Source organism: Denticeps clupeoides, chromosome 9 (assembly GCF_900700375.1).
Source record: "Denticeps clupeoides chromosome 9, fDenClu1.1, whole genome shotgun sequence".
NCBI classification, from domain to species: Eukaryota; Metazoa; Chordata; class Actinopteri; order Clupeiformes; family Denticipitidae; genus Denticeps; species Denticeps clupeoides.
The window spans coordinates 10299783-10320059 of record NC_041715.1 but is presented as its reverse complement, the minus strand read 5'-3'; the positions used below and the strand labels follow the sequence as shown (position 1 = coordinate 10320059).

Genomic DNA, 20277 nt, shown 5'->3' with positions numbered 1-20277 from the left:
TACGCAAGTCTTCAGGTCTCAAGATCCCCAACGTTGACAACCGGGAGGTGTTTGTCAAAGGTAATGTGCCGAGTGTGACAAGTACGTCTGGGGAGAGAGCCCAACCCCTCCTCTCTCCTTCACTTTCCTGTTCAATGACACCTACTAATGCCGGCTCTCTCAGGAAATGGCTGCGGTCTCCGACGCATGTGTGCTCTGAATGCATAATCAGTGGCGGCGTGATTCTGCTAACTACCTGCCAAGTGAGACGAGCCTGGAAGGAGCAAGGGGCCGCTTCCTGAGACGTGTCAGTTGGTTATTAAAATTCACCCGAGGCATTATATTAAAAAAGAAGGGTATTTGGGACAGTTCATGTCGCAACATCCTTCAATTTCAGGAAAATGGCCTTCATTCTGTAATCTTGCTTACACCCCTTAAACCTCATATTCATCATGCAGGAAAACCATGTTATTAATGCAGTACACTATACGCACTCTGTAACCTTATAATGTTCATGCTTACCCAGCCTCTCAGTGCCTCAAGTCTGCCCTATCTCTGCAACCTGCTTTGTCCACACCAACCCCCTCATAGCCTCAGATCCTCTTTATCTGGTCTACTTCTAATTCCTTCATTCAAAATCAATGATTATTGTGCCTATTCCAGAATCGGGTGCCATTTAAAAACTTTCTAGTCTCCTGCCACACTCAGATTTAATTGTGTAGACTCAGTAGTTGCCTATGAAGTTGTGGTCAGAAGTTTATATTTCCTCATCATGAACATTAATGTCATGGTCATTTTGGGCTATTAAATCGTTTCTTTGAACTGTTCCTTTTCAGGAGTGTAATTCATTGAGACCTTTTGATAAAGAAGAATTTTGGTGCTAAAGATTGAATATGGATCTTCTACAAGTCCTGACCCAGTTCTGATGTGTGTGTGAAAGATGTTTCGTAAAACAGCAAGTTGTATTCCAGAGTTTTATTTTTTTGCATAAACATACCTGTTGTGAGTGTAAATTAGAAAAAAAAAAAACAGATATCTGGTGATATCAGGACACAGCGTAGGTGATGGATAAAAAAAAACTCAACATTTCCATGGACCTAGTAATCATCCCAGTCTCGCTGTCATCTGGCCACCCTATCCTCTATCCTAACTCCCAACAGACATCAGGATTTCATCTCCGTCTTCAAAATACTGTCTCCAGTCTGACCTGCTGTACCTGTCACTTTATCCACAATCCGTCTCTGTCATGCTGGTCATCGCGACCAATCTGTTAATGCCTGCCGTTTTATTGAAATCGCTGTTGTTTTGTCTAACGTACAATGTTGCCCCTGAGACGTTTTGCCTTTGAATTGCAACGAATTATCTCATTATTCAGTGCTGTTGGCCTGGTGAAAAGCAGCATTATCGCACATCCCCGTGCTCATGGCATGCAGAGTGAAGCTTTGATTTCGCATTTTTATCAGTTGCTGGTCTCCCAGCTTGTTCTGATCTGTCGTTCAGTCTATTAAACGCGTCCCTGTGTGTGGCCAGCCCTGGCCTGTCCTCCGTCATCCCCGTATTTTGTCTGTGCTGTTTCTGTGTTACTTATCCGTTTCTGTCAGTCTTCTGTTTTTCCATTAAAAAACAGCTATGTCAGTCTGTGCCTTTTTCCTGCCACCACACATGTATATGACGAATATATAAACAAAAATGAAAAATTATAATTTCTTGGAACAATTACATTACATAACACCATGAGGGTTTTAAAAAGTGAATAAGAGTAATAATAAAAGGAATGTATGGGGATTCTCTTACGACAGTCGGTCTCATCCTCGCCATCCCCGCAGTCGTCCTGGCCGTTGCAGCGCAGGTTCAGCGGGATGCACTTCTGCTTCTGCGTGCATTTAAACTGCCCCGACAGACAGATGTATGTATCTGTGGGCGAAGGATTACAAAGAAAAAAGCTAAAAAAAAAAAGACATTCCTTCACACGTATTATTGACATGTTACCCTGAGGAGAACAGCAGCGATCTAAACATGGGGGCAAATAAATACATTGATTCGCCAAAGCAGCTGCTCATAAAAAAAAAAATAAAAACGGCATGCCACGGCAGCAGAGTGGATCTGACAAGATGTCAGGCTTCTCGACGTTTTTATTATTGGCATTAGAGGCAGTTGACTTCACTAATCGTTGCAGGGCCTGGAAAATTTGTTTTGACTCCAATACATCCTGATTGCCGCCACTGGATGACAAAGTGCTTTGTAATCTTTTCTGATGCTTCAAAAGTGGTTATTGATCGTGGCAGGCCGGCATAAGTTATAAACTATCAAATAGCTGTGTAACCAAAATAAATAAAAATAGAGTTTATCTGTTATTGCATGAGTAAACTGGACATTTTGTGCATGAAGAATTAAAGGTCAGAAAGAATATTTAGGTGGAGTCTTTACGCTGCACTCTGACATTTTATCGTGGGTGGGGCTTGTGTTTCATAATCACAGTTTCTTTTTTCCTCACCACAGTTGGCTTCATCAGAATTGTCGCCGCAGTCATTCTCTCCATCGCAGATAAAGGGTGGCAGGGCACAGAGGCCGGTGCCACACTGGAACCGCCCGGGCTGGCATTTGAATTCGGCTGCAAAAACAGAGATTAGCAGTGAACTTTGGAGGTGCAGGTGAAATTTGGCATGCTGCTCACTTAAATAAAATGGATGAATCAGCTCAAGGTGCAATCATTGCTGTGAACGTTCAGCAATGAGAGTTATGTGACATGCCCTTTACTGAATGCCGCCAGTTTCGCTTAATAATAGCAGCCGGTGACAGCCTCTCATTTTCAATTTGATTTAGGTTGCATGTGACCATGACTTGCTGAGCTCAGAGGAAACAGTGGCATCAAGTGCTGTACTAAGTACTTTTAAATATATCATTTTTTTGACCATTCACTGCTCAAAAGTGAATAATGGATATGATGACATCATGGTAAAAGACAGAAGCCAGCCTCTTTGCTCCCAATTTCTCCATCCCCGGATCAAGCAATATGCCAGCGTGAATGAGACACTCACGACAATCGCTGGGCTCATCGGATCCGTCTCCGCAGTCGTCCACAGTGTCACACTTCCACCAGAATGGAATGCATTCATCAGTTCCGCAGCGAAACTAGACAGGGCATTCAAAGAGTACACACAGGTTATTAATTCACTTTTATTTCCTTTCAGACAAGTACAGAGTAGCAATAAAAGGAATTAAAGGAGAGACTTTTCAAAAAAGGGTTATACAAATATCACCCCTGTACCACAATTCTCCAGGCTACTTATAAAAGGGATGGGAAAAATCATTTTAAACAGTGTCAGGGTGAATGGAAAAGAGACTGACCTGACTGGCGGTGCAATTTGACAGGCAGGTTTTGTTATCGGCGGCAAGGTAGAAATTGGTGGGGCAGGCACACTTGTGGCCCCCGCCCGGAGACAGCAAGCATAAATGACTGCAGCCTGCGTTGGCCACCTGGCATTGGTGTTTGGGCACTAAAGGAAGAAATGAATGGGATGTTAGTATTGTATGTATGTATGTATGTATGTATGTATGTGTTGCTGCTGTATGTATGTGTTCTTATAGAATTAATTGTCTGTAATTAATGAGCCACGGTTGCCTAGAAACACAGCAAATGTGTATCTATGTAACTAGCAGTCAGTGTACAGCACATAAATAGGAACAATATAGTAAACGGGGCATCTGATAAAAAAGACTAATTAATGAGACAGCTAACTTACATATGCTCTGTTGTCTAAAAACAGTAATAGTTAAATAGTTATTCCAAGACACAGTTTTATTGCCAAAAAGCTTCATTAACAGAAATAGGAAACAGAAAAAGGGAATTTTTAAACTGATGTTAGGAGAACCTACATTACATTATCACTCTCGATAATGTTATTGGTCCTAGAAATATGGAAGAATCTACAATGATGACTCCCTGGAAACCCCTTTTTGGATCTTGCAATGCTTAACACTATTACGTTTTCTGAAACAGCCGAAAGAATTGATTAAGATTAATTTTATGTGCAACTGTACACGTGCCTAATGACACTAAGAAAAATAAAAACTGAAAAACGAATTTAATTGCATTAAAACATTGAAATATATACAGTGGTGTGAAGTGTTTGCTCCATCTCTGATGTTAGTCACATTTAAATGTTTCAGATCATCAAAATAAATATTAGTAAAATATAACATAAGTAAATTTCAATGTTTTTAAGTGAGTGACTTTATTATTAAGGGAGAAAATTTCATTATACTTGTTACAAAAACAATAAAGGTATTCTGATTGTGAAAGCAACACACCTATATGGCTTTTTGTGACAAAGTGATTTTCCCCTTCTCAAAACACAACTTCAGTTCACCTGAGTTCAATATCTCTAGCCACTCCCAGGCCTGATTACTGCCAGACCAGTTCAAAATCAAAAAATCACTTAAATAAGACCTGTCTGACAAAATGATAGAGACGAAAGATCCTCAAAAGCTGGAATCACGCAGAGATTCAAAGAGATTCAGGAACGAACGAGAAATCAAGCCATTTCTAAAGCTTTGTGACTCCAGCAAACCACACTGAGAGCCCTTATACACAAATGGCGACATGAACAGTGACATGAACAGTAGTGGCCGGCCGACCAAAATTACCCCAAGAGCGCAACGACAACGCAACACAAATGACACAGTCACAAATGACCCCACAACAACATCCAAAGAACTGCAGGCCTCACTTGCCTCAGTGTTCATGACTCCACTATAAGAAAGTGTAAGATGGGAATGCCATGTCCCTGGCATTTTGTGCTTTTGTCTTTCGTGAAGGTCCCCCGCCTGTATCTTTGTCAAGCTGCGACATCTTCCAAACAAGTGGTGTCAAAAGCCAGCAAATGGCTTGAGGTGTCATGACGAGAAAGACAAGGCAGGGACATAAAAGGACAAATCCTGATTGGTCTGTGGGAACTTTTTGGGAATGTCAAATGTATAAAATAATTTTCTCTTGTGGGCTGAGTCTCTTCACTTCCTCCTCCTGGGAGGTGGGGTTCTCCCCCCAGTTTCTGAGTCTTGCTTCCTCTCCCTGTTTATCGAGGGCCAAGCTGCCACTCTGCAACTTGGTATCTGGCTTTTCTTTCTCTTCCTCTATCCCTTTCTCTTAGTTTGGGTTTTTGTGTAACATTGGTACCATTTTTACATAAAATATTTACATGTAACTGCAATAGTAATGTACCAGTGTTAATAGATAGGAAACTGTTCATTCTTGTAACCTCTATTGTGCCATGCCTCTTTCATGCCAGGTTACCTCAGATTGTGTTTAATACAGTACGTGTGTGCATCGTTTTACTTGTTTTTTACAAAAGAGACTTTTGAATGGCAAAAAAAGAAAGGCAAAAACCTGCTGAGCAAAAAAAAAAACAAAAAACATTAAGGTCTGTCTCAATTTTCACAGAAAACATCTTGTTGATCCCCAAGAAAAATATTTGGAAGGTGTGTTTCTGGCGTAAAAGTAACTCCACATTTCATAAAAAAAATATCATTCCTACAGTAAAATATGGTGGTGGTAGTGTTATGGTCAGGGGTTGTTTTGCTGCTTCAGGAACTGCAAGACTTGCTGTGATAAAATTAACCATGAATTCTGTTGTCTACCAAAAAATCCGGAAGGAAAAATTTCTGGCCATCTGTTCATGACCTCAAGCTCAAATGAACTTGGGTTCTGCAGAAGGACAATGATCCAAAACACCAGCAAGTCCACCTTCGATTGGCTGAAGAAAAACAGTATGAAAACTTTGGACTGGCCTAGTCAATGTCCTGATGGGAATCCTATTGAGATGCTGTGGCATGACCTTAAAAAGGTGGTTCATGCCCGAAAACCCTCCAATGTGGCTGAACTTCAACAATTCTGCAAATGTAAGGGGGCCAAAATTCCTCCACAGCGCTGCAAAAGACTCATTGCAAGTTATCATAAAGGCTTGATTGCAGTTTTTGCTAATAAGGGTGGCCCAATCAGTTATTAGGTTTATGGGGCAATCGTATTGTTGCACAATAATAATAAAAATCCTTCACTTAACCATGATGATACTACCTCATGTCTACTAGCCTACTAAAACTAGGTCCAAGACACTTTAACCTTTGTGATTAAAACATTTAGGATCCGAAACATTTAAATGAAAACATTTAAGTGTGACTAACATCAGAGAGGGGGCAAACACTTTTTCACACCACCACATAGTTGGCTGGATGACCCCTTGCCACTAGCAGCTGCCACTAGTGCGAGTGGACTGATGGATTCTTTTTTCTTCTGTTTGTTCTGTTGCATGATCAGAAAAGATGGGGACTGGATTAACTATTGAGGCAGTATTAGGAAGGTACGCATATACATGTTCAGACTGGGCAGCTGTTATAGATTGTAACACTCACTTCCCTGTTTCCTCTTCAACCCTTTATATTGAAAAGTATGGACAAGATTGTTACCTTCAGGCTGACGCAGAGGGTGATAAACCGTTATGGACTCGATGGCCTGCCAGGAGTTGAGCAGCTCCACCCCATACGCCCCAGATATCTTGTGTGCCCGACGCAGTGACTTGGATTTCCCATCAGTCCAGTAAACAAAGTCCTCAAACAGAGTAAGTCCCATCACCCCCTGGATGTGGTCATGAGGAACTGAGGTGGGACAGAGGAAATAAATAATTATGAATAGGAATGAAGCTGACTTTTCACACTTTTTCAGTTTGGAAAAAGATAAAAGCAGGAAAACAAACAGACACACAGTTGCTGTATTCATTCATCCGTAGCCTGGGTGGATTGAATTCAAAGTCAAATATACAATGGGGGCTATATTTTTACCCTTGTGCCTGTGTGAGCCATCCATGTTGGAGAAGAGGATGTGGTTGTCATCAGCCCAGTAGATCCTTTTGTTTGTGTAGTCGATGGTGAGTGCTGTGGGGCTATAGATCTCTTTGTCAATGATAACCGTCTGGCCGACACCATCCATGCCTACGCGTCCAATGTGAGAATTTTCACAGCAGTCAATCCAGAAAACATACCTGCAAGAGGAGAAAGCAATGAAAAACACACCACTGAAATTAGGGGGCACTGTTCATTCTTTTTGCTATAATTTTGTCATAGTAATGGAAATTGTCATGTCCAAAGGTTAGGTGGCCACTGGCCACATGTTTTCTAGATAGAAATAACATTTTGTGCAGACCTGGTGATAGTCAAGGTGACAAAGTGTGCAATTCTTTTTTTCATCAATGATTGTCCTGCTTTTCTGGAAAGATGATGTGAAATCAGCATGACATAATTTCAAAACATGCAATACTCCACATCATGCCTTGGTTCACTTAAAAAATAATAGCTGTTTCTTGATCAAATGTTAATAAAAAGATTTATCAGTAGCTCACATCACTTGGAAATTCACTTGCAAGTCAATCTTATTTAGTCACATGTATGGTGCAGGAAACCATACAGATATTGCGCTATGTAGAAAAGATTAATCTGGAAATATGCCCAGAAATGGAAAGATTCATAAATGGCCAAATCACTGGTCTGATCTCTTGGTCTCAAATTCCTTTCATGACTACAAACAAACGTGTAGATGCTCATATGCTCCACTCATATGGTGCCTGAACACATTAAATCACACAGCCTCATCATGCATCGAGAGGTTCTGGTTTTGATTCATCTCAAGTGCAACCACTAGATCCCCACCAGCCTCCAAAAAGATCACCTGAGGATGCTATCTTCATGCTGCTCTGACCAGTAATCCCCGTCAGTGTCATCACCAACTTCAGTGACTTCAGCATCAGCACATCCCTCTGTATCAACACACTGGACTCCCTGATCCACATAGATCCCTTTCACCACTATGACCATAACCACTGTACACTTTGCCCACTCCTCTGCTCCCTCTTAACCCATGTCTGTGTTCCTGTATATGGCTCAACCATCATAGTCTGCAGACAGCATCGCAATGGTGTGACAATAACAAGTCCAATACCTGGCAGCCTGGCACACTGACAGTAACCTCAAGAACACAAGAGCACAAAACATTCACATCGCTGAGATTTCTCCAGACCCACCCATTTTTTGAGGAGGTTGAACAAAGACCACCTACTTTCAGACATGGATGCTAAGAAAGCAACGTTACTAAGAAATTAGCGGACTGGGTACTTACCCAGCCTGAGAATCTAGCGCCAGGTCAGTGGGGTTCTTCAGACCTGAGCTCACCAGGATTGTGGGGTAGAGGCCATTGGATTTGGATACTTCCAGGGTCTTCCTTTCTATGTCGCACCAGTATAGGTTCTTCCCAATCCAGTCAACTGCTAGGGAGCTTGGAACAGTCGTTCTGTGAACTATCTGGGGAAAAACATGGGATATTAGGTTAGTCATGGTATAAAAGCATAAATAGATGATGCTGAGCTAAACTACAGTCCCTAATGAGAGCCAAACCGTTTAATATTTACAGCTCTCCAGTGTATTACAAAGAATATGAGTGGTGAACAATAACAATGTACATGTAATTGGTTCCTGTGTTCAAGTAGCTTTGACATGCACTTCTAAATTATTAAAGTATTTTCAGACATTTTGCGCAATTATCTTACTTTTTGCTAATCCACATGCAAAATCAGCCAATGCTTTTTACTTATGAGTGTATAAAATGGGTCAAAACTAAGAAGTGCATATCAAGTTCCTCACTTGGGGAAATACACAGAAAAGTACACATATGCAGCAGTGACTGGCATATGTCTATCTTCTGAATTTATGTAAACATTAGTTTATTATAGTAAACTCATTTTGATCCAGCTCATACAGATGCAATGTAGTAATGGAAACAAATATTGAATGTGTGTTTAATCCACACTGTAAAACTAATACTTCTTTTTATTTTACAACCACTTGGTTCTACCTGAATGAAATTGTTTCATTTCTGAGATTTCTGCTTATTATCACTTTCACTCTCTCTCCCCTGAGTATTAGGGGCTGCGTCTGCGTGTCGTATCGCACATAGCCACGGGCTCCCTGGTAAGTGCCAATCCTATAGTGTGCTCTCGCCGTTGTCTCTCCCGCACTTCCGGGTGGTGGTTACCTCATCACGTTCCCTCCCCTGGTCCTTCCGGCACAGATAGGGATCAACTCTGGTGTAACGAGCCTCATAGTTACTAATTAGTTATTAAATAAATAAGACTGGTGAATCAAGTGTCACATTTATCTTAAGTAAGAAAGTAAGTGGTTAAGCAAGTCCTTTTATAAAAAATGATAATTGGACATTAGAGCCATGACTCATCTTTTACTTTTAAGCACATTTATGTACATTTGAAATAATTTTTTTTTGCCAATGTGGCAACACTGATTAATATTTTGAAAGTGATTATTTTGTAATTGTGGTACACACAGAACAGCAAACATGTACACAATGAAATGTGTCCTCTGCATTTAACCTATCACCTTAGTGAGCAGTGGGCAGCCATGAAGAGCGATACCTTGCTCAAGGGGACCTCAGTGGCACCATGACAATTCAGGTTTTTTTGTGTCCGCTTCCTTACCTGCTGGACCACCATTGCACATTACCTTGGATATCTCTAATTTAACTCAGGTACAGTTTGTGTACTTCATCCACCACTGGATGGTTACTGGAAGTGCACAAGCACTTCAGCTGTCACACAAAACTGGCTTCCATCAAAATGACTCAAATACCTTGAAGCCCAAGCCTCATGCCTCTGCTGAGATTTAAAATTAGAATTAAATTCAATTAACAGAGTCTTATTTTTAACAGAGACGTTGCAACCATGCCAGCTGACTTCCATACCTATCCCTTCAGTAGTAATTTAATCTAAATCGCAATTTAAACGTTTCTCCTCCCAAATACCACAGATTGAGGAGCATTTTCATTCCAATCAGAAAAAGTCCCTCTGGAGCAAGGCAGGCCTGATTAATATTCAGCAAGGGGGAGAAAGAGTCTCTGGTATTGTAGTGGTCACTCCTCGCATTGATCTGAAGGATTGCCTTGTGCCAAAATGAAGGTTAACTTCTTTAAAATGTCAACATTTGAATATATCAACAAGGAAAAGAGTCGATGAATCCACAGCATATCCGATTGAATCAGCCGTGGCATTCTCACCCCTCCGCGTTTTATGAGCCACGTTTTTTTTCTGTCCCAGACAATTGCGTCACGTGACACGTCCATCACGGCAGCCTTTATTACAACCATTTCCACAGTTTCCCTCTTCTGATAATTATTGAGACAAAAAAAAAAAATCTCAAATTCATTTCAAGGCACTTGCTGAGCAGAGGTAATAAATTAGAGAGGGGGAACTGTAGATGTAATCAAGCCAAATGAGGCCATCGGCCCAAACGCTGATGGTAATGATGTGAGGAAAAAGTGTCCCAGGTGGGCAGTGGATCCAGCCTGGGCAACCGTGGGCTGAGATTTTAAAAGCTTTTAGCAGTGTTGGTGTTGGGGCCGAGCAACAAGGACAACATCACCTCTGAGTGTGTAAAATGGAAATACAGGGAACAGCCATGGCATTATGGGTGAGTAGGCACCCCTTTTGTAGTCAACACAGCCCTAACAAACATGGATCAGACTCCACTAAAACTCTGAAGGTCCTGCTGAAAGAGGGCCCTGCCATCAGGATGTAAGGTTTCCATGAAAGGGTGTACCACATATACCACATGAATGTAAGACCCAAGATTTGCTAGCAGAACGCTGACCAAAGCACCCTGACCAAGCTGCAAGCTGACTTACCTTTTTCCCCACAATGCATTCTGGTGTCATGTCATCCCAGGTTAAGAGATGCACATGTACTCCACCATCCACACGATGTAAAAAAATTATTCATCTGACCAACCAGGCATAGGATTTGTGTACGTTGTGCACCACTGAAAATACTTTGAAGCCAACTAGTTGCTTATGTGTGTGGACACCTTGACTAGTCTACAGCTATGCAACACAACAGACAGTAATGACACCTTGATGACACAGTTCTGTCAGAACCAACAAGCACTTTTTTCCGCAATCTGAGCAACAGTAACTCTTCAATTGGACCAGACCACCCACATTTGTCAATGAGCTTTGGCTCCATGAATTCTTCCTTAGAATTCTTCTTTTGGTATATTTTAACCACTATGGAACAGAAAGATCCCACAAGGGCTGCGATTGTGTGTGTTTGTGTAAATTATGCAGGAACCTATTTGAAACGAAGTCAAATGGTACACTCTGTTTACCTTCAGGTCACTCCCATTGAGGCGCATCCTGTTGATCCTGCGTCCACTGGGCCTACTCGAGTCAATCCAGTAGATAAACTCCTTCCTGTAGTCAAAGTCTATACTGATTATGTTGTTGAGGCCCTGCAGATGAGAGGAGTAAAGGGATCAGATCCAGCATCCCTGTTAAAGGGGGACGCACAGAAACTTAAGAACGTGACTGTCACAGGAGGAAGCTTAGTGAACACTCAGCAGCTGATTTGACATCGCTAAATAATTCCCTGGTGAGATCAGCATGTTCCGAGAAGAACGACTGCCTTACACCTTCCCTAAGTCTCAGAACCAGATGTTCCTGCCATCAAATAAGGCATAGCGCATCCATGAGATTTCTTGAAATAAAGCTGTGATAATGCGAAGGTTTGGCTTGGTTACTGACACCAAACAGAGGGAAACAAAAGAGATGGGAGAAATGGGCGTGTGATGTATTGACAGGAGGTGGTTTAAGTCATCATAGATGAAGCTGGGTTTGTGTCAATCAACCATTTGGGTTCTTTCATTTCAAAGTTCATCTTCAGGCATTTGGATACGACAAACAAGACTCCAAATATCTACAGATACCTAGCAGGCAGATCTCAGAAATCATACTTTCTGTGACATCAGTCACATACGACATGCACTACATCCTATTTAGCACCAGGAAAATAATTTGCCCTCACTCTACATTTGAAGCGCTTACAATGAAGGGTGAGTTTTAGAATAAGTCATTATCAACTAATTTGTATTTTCATGGGTATCAGATTGGATCTGACAGGCATGGCACAAAATAACATATACATGTTGTCTAATCATATTGATTTTTAATTTTTTAAGAGAAGATGTGGGGAGTTTAGATCCTGCTGGAAGAGGCCCTGTTGCGCCATCAAAGCGCCAAACTGGCTGAGGTGTATCCATTACTGTCATGTTCCCATCGAGCCTCACCAAACGATCGCACCTCCATCCTCACCTCACTGCAGGTGACGGCTTACGGACAGGAGGACTGATGACAGGCAAAAGCAGCCCTGACACCCCTCCCCATCAGCCCATCAACACACAGAGAGAGAAGAGAGAGATCCGAGACTTCCGCTGAGGGCTGAAGGAGCTTCTGCTGCTTAAACCTGATTTATCTGAGGGCCCAGGGACCAAAATTACTTTTACGCCATGCCAAAGACAGAAAAGCTGCCGGGCAACACCGGCCCAGCGAGCCACCTCGAGCAACACTGGATGGAAATGCATGAATGCAAGGTAAGACGGCATGATTAATTCATCAGGCCAATCATAAAACATATTATGATCTGGAGTTATTACAGACAGATGGATCTGGGCTGCCTAGTTCTGTGCAACGGTAATATCCTGACATCAAATTAGCGCGGCTCCTACAGCGGCACCTGAGGCTTCGGCCCATGCCTTCATCTAACCAAATGCTAATCAAGACTACAGAATTTAATGAAATATATAGCAAACCGAGAGTGGAACATTTTAGTACAAACGCAGAGGATGTAAATACTTACATTTCTAAACTAGATACAACTAATTGCTGAAACAATTATATGGCCATTGTCAAGCCAATACGTCTGTAATTAAAATGATGCCACTAACTACTTTAATAAACAATGGGGCATGAAGCTTTTTTTATGGCTCATTATAAACAGTTTTAAGAAATGTGTCATAGTTAATCAACTGATCAGTTAATACTGCAGCACTATTCTTGCTTCTTATTCCATTTTGTGAGAATGTTCTGTGAGCCTATCTTATTTAATCTTTGACAATTACAATCATTACACATATAATACTTAATAGGGGTGTTGAATGCATTGATGCATCGCAATGCAGAAGTGGACAATTCTACATTGATGCAGTGGGGAATATAATCGATTATATCATAATGATGTTGCTCAGTACTTTTTTTTTAAGGCAGCATAAAAAAATCTCTAGTGCTGGTAGTGACAGTGGCGGCCTGATCTGAGTACAGCGTAGCTCCAGGTTGGAGTTTCACCCAAGGTGGCCTTGTTATTGCACCGCAGTAAAAATTTGTTTGTTGAGTGTCCAGAGATCTACAACACAACATTATCGTTTTTCCAGGAGTTAAAAAAAAAACCCAGTATATTTCTTTGCACTGAGCCCTGAAGCGCACTGAAGCACAGCGTTCAGTCTGAAAATAGCCTTTTTTTTTGGTGTTCGTGGCTTAAGGTTGTTTTTCTGCTTTTATGTAAAACATAAAGGGAGCACAGGAGAGTGGACCAGTTATTTAACTATAAGTTATTTATATAATATACTAATATACTAATACTATACTAATATTATTTGAATGCAAAAGCATAAAAGTATACTCTTTAACACCTCAAAAATGAAAAAAAAAAAAAAGTGTTATATGTTGTGTTATATGTTAATACGTCTGGGTTTGTGATTTGTCTTAACCAATTAAAGCCTATATGAAATCTATCCCTTGCATTTATTTCATATAGTTACTATCAGTAAAATGCAGAAGACATTCATAAATATCTAATTATTGTTATTATTAGAATTTATTAAGCATCTTCTAGCCAGCTGAACAACAGCTTCAGGAAGCTGCTCAGCTTTGTCTACTTTGAGATATGCATACATGGGTAACTAAATCATAATCAAAATGCCAGGGATGCTGCTGTGCAGCCAGGTAATGATGTTGGCATGGGTTTCCATGGGATTATATGCATAACAAGGGTTGTGTGCCACAGATTCAATTAGTGTTTTCAGAGGGCATAGTGCTACAAGTGACAGCATTGTTATCACTGCCATGTCACAGGAGCTCTTAATTGTTGCACCATTAGAGCTTTGGTGTCTGAGCAGTTTTATTTCATGGTCTTCTCCGTGACGTATTCATTACCCTGACTTAGTAGCATGCAAAGCAAAGGCCTCCCTTCACTGACTGGGTCAATAAGAATGGGGATGAAAACCTTCAAAGGCCTCACAGGGCATTTTCATGAATGAATGTGTCAAGGTGGAGCCTAAACAAGGTGTCTGAGCGAGGGCAGACACTTCATGCGCTCTGCTGATCTGGGTTTTCTTGTTTTGTTGGTCTTGTCCTGTGCCTGGCTCCTCCTATTTTCGCTGACACATACACATATTTTCTTCTGTAGCTTCTGTTTAATTACAAAATGGCTTCTCATGTAACTGCAATATGATGAATGGTGGAATTGCCTTACCTGCTTAAGAAAAGTGTAGTTAGAGCCATCAACACTTAATTTCCTGATTTCATGGTGATCAGCTAGGATGAGAAATGGGCCGTCAGCTACAGAAAAGAAACAAGAGCCAGATTTAATCTTATGTCACTGTCTGTTCAGTTCCAAATCATATATATACAGTGTGTGTGTGTGTGTGTGTGTGTGTGTGTGTGTGTGTGTATATATATATATATATATATACACACACACATACACACCCACCCACCCACTCACACATTATTTATTGTATTGCACATAATCAGAAAGAAAATGTCTGTAGCTCTTTTAATGACATGTCTTAATTAACTCACTAATTAAGCCTTAAGGATTTTTGGCTGAATGGAGACAGCAATATCAAAAAGAAACATTTCACACATTATTTAGTTCTCAAAAAAAAAAAAAAGAAATTAACAAGGCTCAAAAAGCTGCATTATGTTACACTCAAATTTAGTTAATGATCCAAGTGTTGCACCATGATATTATGTCACCCTGCAAAAAGCAAATAGTACCTTAAAATTACAGTCTAATAATGGTGGTTAATAATTGTTCTTTTCATTTCAAAAACAAAATTGAAATAGTAATGAAAAAACAGCATTCTATTGTCTATTTGTAGTAGTTGACTTATTTGACTGCGGCTACTTACTGCTACTTCTTGGTGCCCCGACATCACTTCCTGACTTGGCATTGCAACTGCCACGTTACAACTACTACTAGCATGACTGGCATTGTCATGACTGCAGCAGCTGCTAATACTACTACTACTTAAAGTAATAATAATACTTATTGTCATATCTAACGAACAATGATTTTTGATGATGAGAACTGTCTTTTGCAGTGGTCCTGTCAGCACTTACATTTACATTTACATTTATGGCATTTATCAGACGCCCTTATCCAGAGCGACTTACAATCAGTATTTACAGGGACAGTCTCCCTGGAGCAACTTAGGGTTAAGTGTCTTGCTCAGGGACACAATGGTAGTAAGTGGGATTTGAACCCGGGTCTTCTGGTTCATAGGCGAGTGTCTAACCCACTAGGCTACTACCACCCTAGTGCACTTGCGTAATAGTCTTGTATAGATTTTGTGTTGTTGCGTGCTCCTGGAGGAACATGCTCTCATTTCACTATGTACTGATGATGAAGTCCTACTTGACTAATTCACTTGAGTTCTATGTAGCTAAATGTCTGTAAATGACTGTATTTGTGTATATAACTGTCTGCTTGTATATGTGTGTGTGTGAGCATGCATTATTTAAAGCTCAGTAATTACAAATCATATGATTGACTCACTCACTAACACACATTCAACAACTGATGCATTACCAGAAACAGCCTTGCAGCTGTCAGGATTGTTCTTGGCCATTTCGTAACCATCCACACAACAGCACTTGTAAGAGCCATACGTGTTGATGCAGTTCTGGCTGCAAGGCAGGGTGGAGGTACATTCATCGATGTCAACGCAGGTCTTCCCGTCGTTCTTCAGGCGAAAACCAGGCCAGCACTTGCACTGGACACACACACACACACACACACACACACACACACACACACAATAATCAGAAGGTTTTTCCCCACAAAGTCAGCATATTACCTCCAATCAATACTGTTCCCCAATCTGAAAACTGCAGCGAGTTTAATCACTGCCCTGCCACAGAATTCAGATAAAGTCACTCTTGCTGACTTGTTGTAACCCCTCACTTCAACCCAAAAAAAAAAAAGCTGAATTTACAAAGAAAGTGCAGAAACAATCAGTGTGGTATCATGGGCTCCTGCCGAAATCAGAACAAGACTTCGCTGCAGCTTTTAGCTGATGCACTCAAGAACACTCATCTCCCACCTTCTGAACTCATGGCCCCCTTTTTGCTGATTCCTCCATTTCTAGCAGAGTCAAATTAGGGTTTTCTCCTGTGTGCCCCCTGCCTTGGTCATCCCCTCCACCAATACAGGCTTTGTTCTGTCGGCTGCCAAATTGAATACTACTGCCGACCGATGGGCTGGTGGCTCAACAGTCACATTCTAGCAGGAGCAGGTCACTTCAACATGACACTAAAGCTGCCCCCCAAAACCCAAAGAGCATATGTGACAGTCATGGCCACAACCCCTGGGCTGCTGTACCCACAAGGAGCAAAAGCACATTTGATGAGGAACTGCCATCTACTTATTCTTTTTCATCCAACTTGCACTAATAGTTGCCGAAACTTCCATTTCCACCTCAATTGTTGAGGATCTGTGTATTTATTTGGGTAGTTTAATGTTGTTATATGTACCAGACATTCATAGAAGCTGTGTTTACCCTTGATTCATTTCAGAAAAATATATATCCAACCTTGTATCCCACTGGCAGGTCTTGGCAGTCCTGGGAACAGCCGCTGACTCGCCGGTTCAGACACTCGTTGATGTTGCAGTTCTTCTCATCGGACCGGTCGCCACAGTCGTCCTTCAGGTCACAGAGGGTCGTCTCAGAAATGCAACGCCCATTGGAGCACATGAAGAATGACCCGTTGCACAGGCTTTCTGCAACACAACAGTTTTGCACGGAACAGGCATTGTTTAGCACTGTATAAATAAATGCATTTTAATTATAACAACATTGGTATAATAATTTGTATTATATCTGCAGCAGGCAAAAACATGCTAAAAGAAAAAAAGAACATTAAAATGATGCTGCCACTCCTATTCTGTTGGTGCCAGCAGATGCAGATGAAAAACATGGCCTCCGGTGACCCAAAGCTGCACTGTGCACTCAAGCAGGCACAGGCAGAGTCCTCCCCCAGGGCTAATGCCATTCAGCACTGCCCCTGCCTCTGTGCATTGTGCTTTCTCTTTTTTAAGGCCTGTTTTCCAACACGCTCCTGCCCATCAATCAAATGTCTCCAACAGGGGTGGAGAGGGGTTCTTTACCGGCGGCCAGGCACTTAAGGTTGCGGGGAAGCTCATCCGAGTGGTCTGGGCAGTCCGGGTAACCGTCACACTCCCACTGGGCGCTGAGCAGACAGCGTCCGTCAGCGCAGCGGAACTCCTCCGGACCACAGGCACGGTACACTGCCCGGAACAGAGGACACGGTAATGTTACAGAGCTGACAGGTACGTACACACACACTCACACACACACAAAGGAAGAGTTTCACTTTACTCATACAGTGAGTTGCGGACCTGCACTTGTTAAAATGACCATTTTAAATGACATTCTGTTGCTGTGTTTCATGTGAGGCAGCACTGCAGTTGAGTTTCCAATTTATATTTAAATGTGTAGAATTGTTTAAAAATCTGACTGACCCATCTTTGTGCCCATGGGCAATAAAACGAGATGAAATCAGTCACAAAGAAAACCTGGTCTGAGTTTAGTGGCAGAGAATTGCGTTGCAGATTATCAATGCATCTACAATGATGGTGAACAGCAAAATTAAAGTTATGTAAAATATGTCAATTGAATTATAACATAATACTGTACATCTGTTTTAAACGCCACTACATTCAAAGAGTTTTCTAGAAAGAAAATAATGTTAATGTGAGACAACAGATGAACAGATGACATTAAACATCCTCAAAAAGAGTCAAAAATCGGCATGACAAAACTGTCAATTCTTTATTTGGTATTGACATAATATTACAAATATAATTTATATATTTTCTATTTCTTCCACTTATGGACTTGACAGAAACAGATGCAACCTTTCATGGGAATATATAAATTGGTCAAAATAATGCCTGTGATGGAAGTTTATTTGGGGTTGGGGAGGGCAGCACTCACCACATTCCACGTGCTCGTCAGATCCGTCCCCGCAGTCATTGTCATGGTCGCACACAAAGCGTTTGGGAATGCAGGCTCTGTTCTGACAGCGGAAGGCGTTCTCGTCGCAGGTGTTGTTGGGAGCTGGGGGCGGAAATGAGCTCATTACGGTGTCATGCTGGCCAAATAAATCATCAATCTCATGGAAAATCCAAGTGAAACATCAACACCTCCGCAATTATTGCACGCTATTTATTTTTGTACATGTGTACAATTATATTTTGTGATGCAAGAGCTGCCATGAGAGCCTTTGGGGCTGTGGTGGCCTAACGGTTAAGGAAGCGGCCCCGTAATCAGAAGGTGGCCGGTTCGAATCCCGATACACTAAGGTGCCACTGAGGCGCCACTGAGCAAAGCACCGTCCCCACACGCTGCTCCCCGGGCGCCTGTCATGGCTGCCCACTGCTCACCAAGGGTGATGGTTAAAAGCAGAGGACACATTTCACTGTGTCACCGTGTGCTGTGCTGCTGTGTATCACAATGACCTTCACTTCACTTTCACTTTGTCCACAGGCATTTTACTGCATCAGTGTTTAGTGACTGGAGCCAAGGGGTTTGATGTGTCTAAAAACATGAATATAAAGCGGCCAGCGGCCAACACCACGGTGACCTCCACTACCTGTTGCTGTGTGTGAGCAGCGTGACGGTGAGTGTTTACCACAGCCGGCGGCGGCCAGCTCGTCACTGCCATCAGGACAGTCCCTCTCGCCGTCACACAGCCAGCGCTTGGGCACGCATGCATAAAACCCCGGGCAGCTGAAGAGTCCCGGGGCGCAGGTCACCGCTCCTGCGCAGCACAGAGAGAGAATGAGTCAGGACTTCAACATTACTCCGCCCTCTCATGAAGAGAAATGTTAAGTCATTAGGGCACTAAAAAATAACATGCGCGAAAAACGTAGGCCTTCTTCGCTAGCATCAAGGAAGGTGATGTCAGGATTTACATTAAGAGATCCATTACAAGAAAGAACCACTTGGTTGAATCTTGAACAGATCTTAATGTGTAATTTTTCTGTCACCCATAACACAATCTTTTTAAAATGGAGATTAAAATGTGAGGATCCTGATGATTGACAGGTCTCCCCTCCTTCTGGATGATTTGAACTTGCACCCGTCAGCACATCACATGCACATACATCATTAAAGTTCCTGTTTTCCTTCTTGTTTAATTTATTTCATGCCTTTTGTGCTGCTGCCCCTTTGCCCTGCCTGACACTCTGAGAGCGCCTCAGTCTACTGACAGTTTGAAAAGAGCTCTTAATTTACTCCACACTTAATTTTTTATTGAGGTTTCATGTCAGCTTCTTTTGCTTTTTACCATGTCTTTTAGCGCTTTGAGATTATCAGCTGAAAATGTAAAGTGCATTTTACATAAAAATTATTATGAATTTATTATTAAATCCTGAGGACAACTTTGAATTTACACTAGCTTAGTGCATAGCACTGGTTTTAGTGCCATTTTGATGCCAAATTTTTATTTTGCTGTTCACTGCATGACCATGTATTAATTCCATAATCCTCACACACACTGAGCAATCCATAATGGATCATCTCATTTGCATAGAGAGCAGTTTTAAACATGACCGCAGAAGGGAAAATCTCTGAAGCAGGCAAAATTAACAGATTATAACAAATGGCTATGTGTATTTTTTCCCTTTTTTGAAAAATATGTTCACTTGTAATACAGAAGACAGAACTCGGACCAGATCATAAGGAGCCTGTCTGAAGCTGAACAGGAACATACAGCTGACATGCTGCCGAACACAGGCCTTTATTTCGGCCCAACTGATGCTTGGCTTGTTAACTTGATATACGTCCTCTCAATCTGGAGCGTGGGAGGCCGAAATGAGGTTTCTACAGCAGAATTGGACGGCCTGCAGACAGCCTAGTGACACGGTCTATTCGTCATATACATCTCGGCAGTGCGGACAAATGAAGGGCTGTGGATTCTTTACCGCAGACGTCCTCGCTCTCATCCAGCCCGTCACCGCAATCGTCCTCTCCGTCGCACAGCCACTGCTTGGCGATGCACTTGTTCTTAGAGCAGGCAAACTGGTTCCAGAGGCACGAGGAGTCTGCAGA

At 41.8% G+C, this 20277-nt stretch overlaps 1 protein-coding gene across 1 annotated transcript in view; it reads right to left on the bottom strand.

Annotated features, from left to right (window-relative positions):
• LOC114796848 (low-density lipoprotein receptor-related protein 1B-like) overlaps window positions 1-20277 on the bottom strand; it is a 130924-nt gene that overhangs the window by 43093 nt on the left and 67554 nt on the right. The window contains 15 exon segments of the mRNA XM_028991344.1: window positions 1774-1893; window positions 2474-2590; window positions 3018-3111; window positions 3328-3476; window positions 6442-6630; window positions 6814-7013; window positions 8144-8325; window positions 11194-11316; window positions 14391-14476; window positions 15732-15915; window positions 16735-16922; window positions 17310-17450; window positions 18160-18282; window positions 18857-18985; window positions 20151-20270. Coding sequence (XP_028847177.1) covers window positions 1774-1893; window positions 2474-2590; window positions 3018-3111; window positions 3328-3476; window positions 6442-6630; window positions 6814-7013; window positions 8144-8325; window positions 11194-11316; window positions 14391-14476; window positions 15732-15915; window positions 16735-16922; window positions 17310-17450; window positions 18160-18282; window positions 18857-18985; window positions 20151-20270 — 2145 coding nt within the window.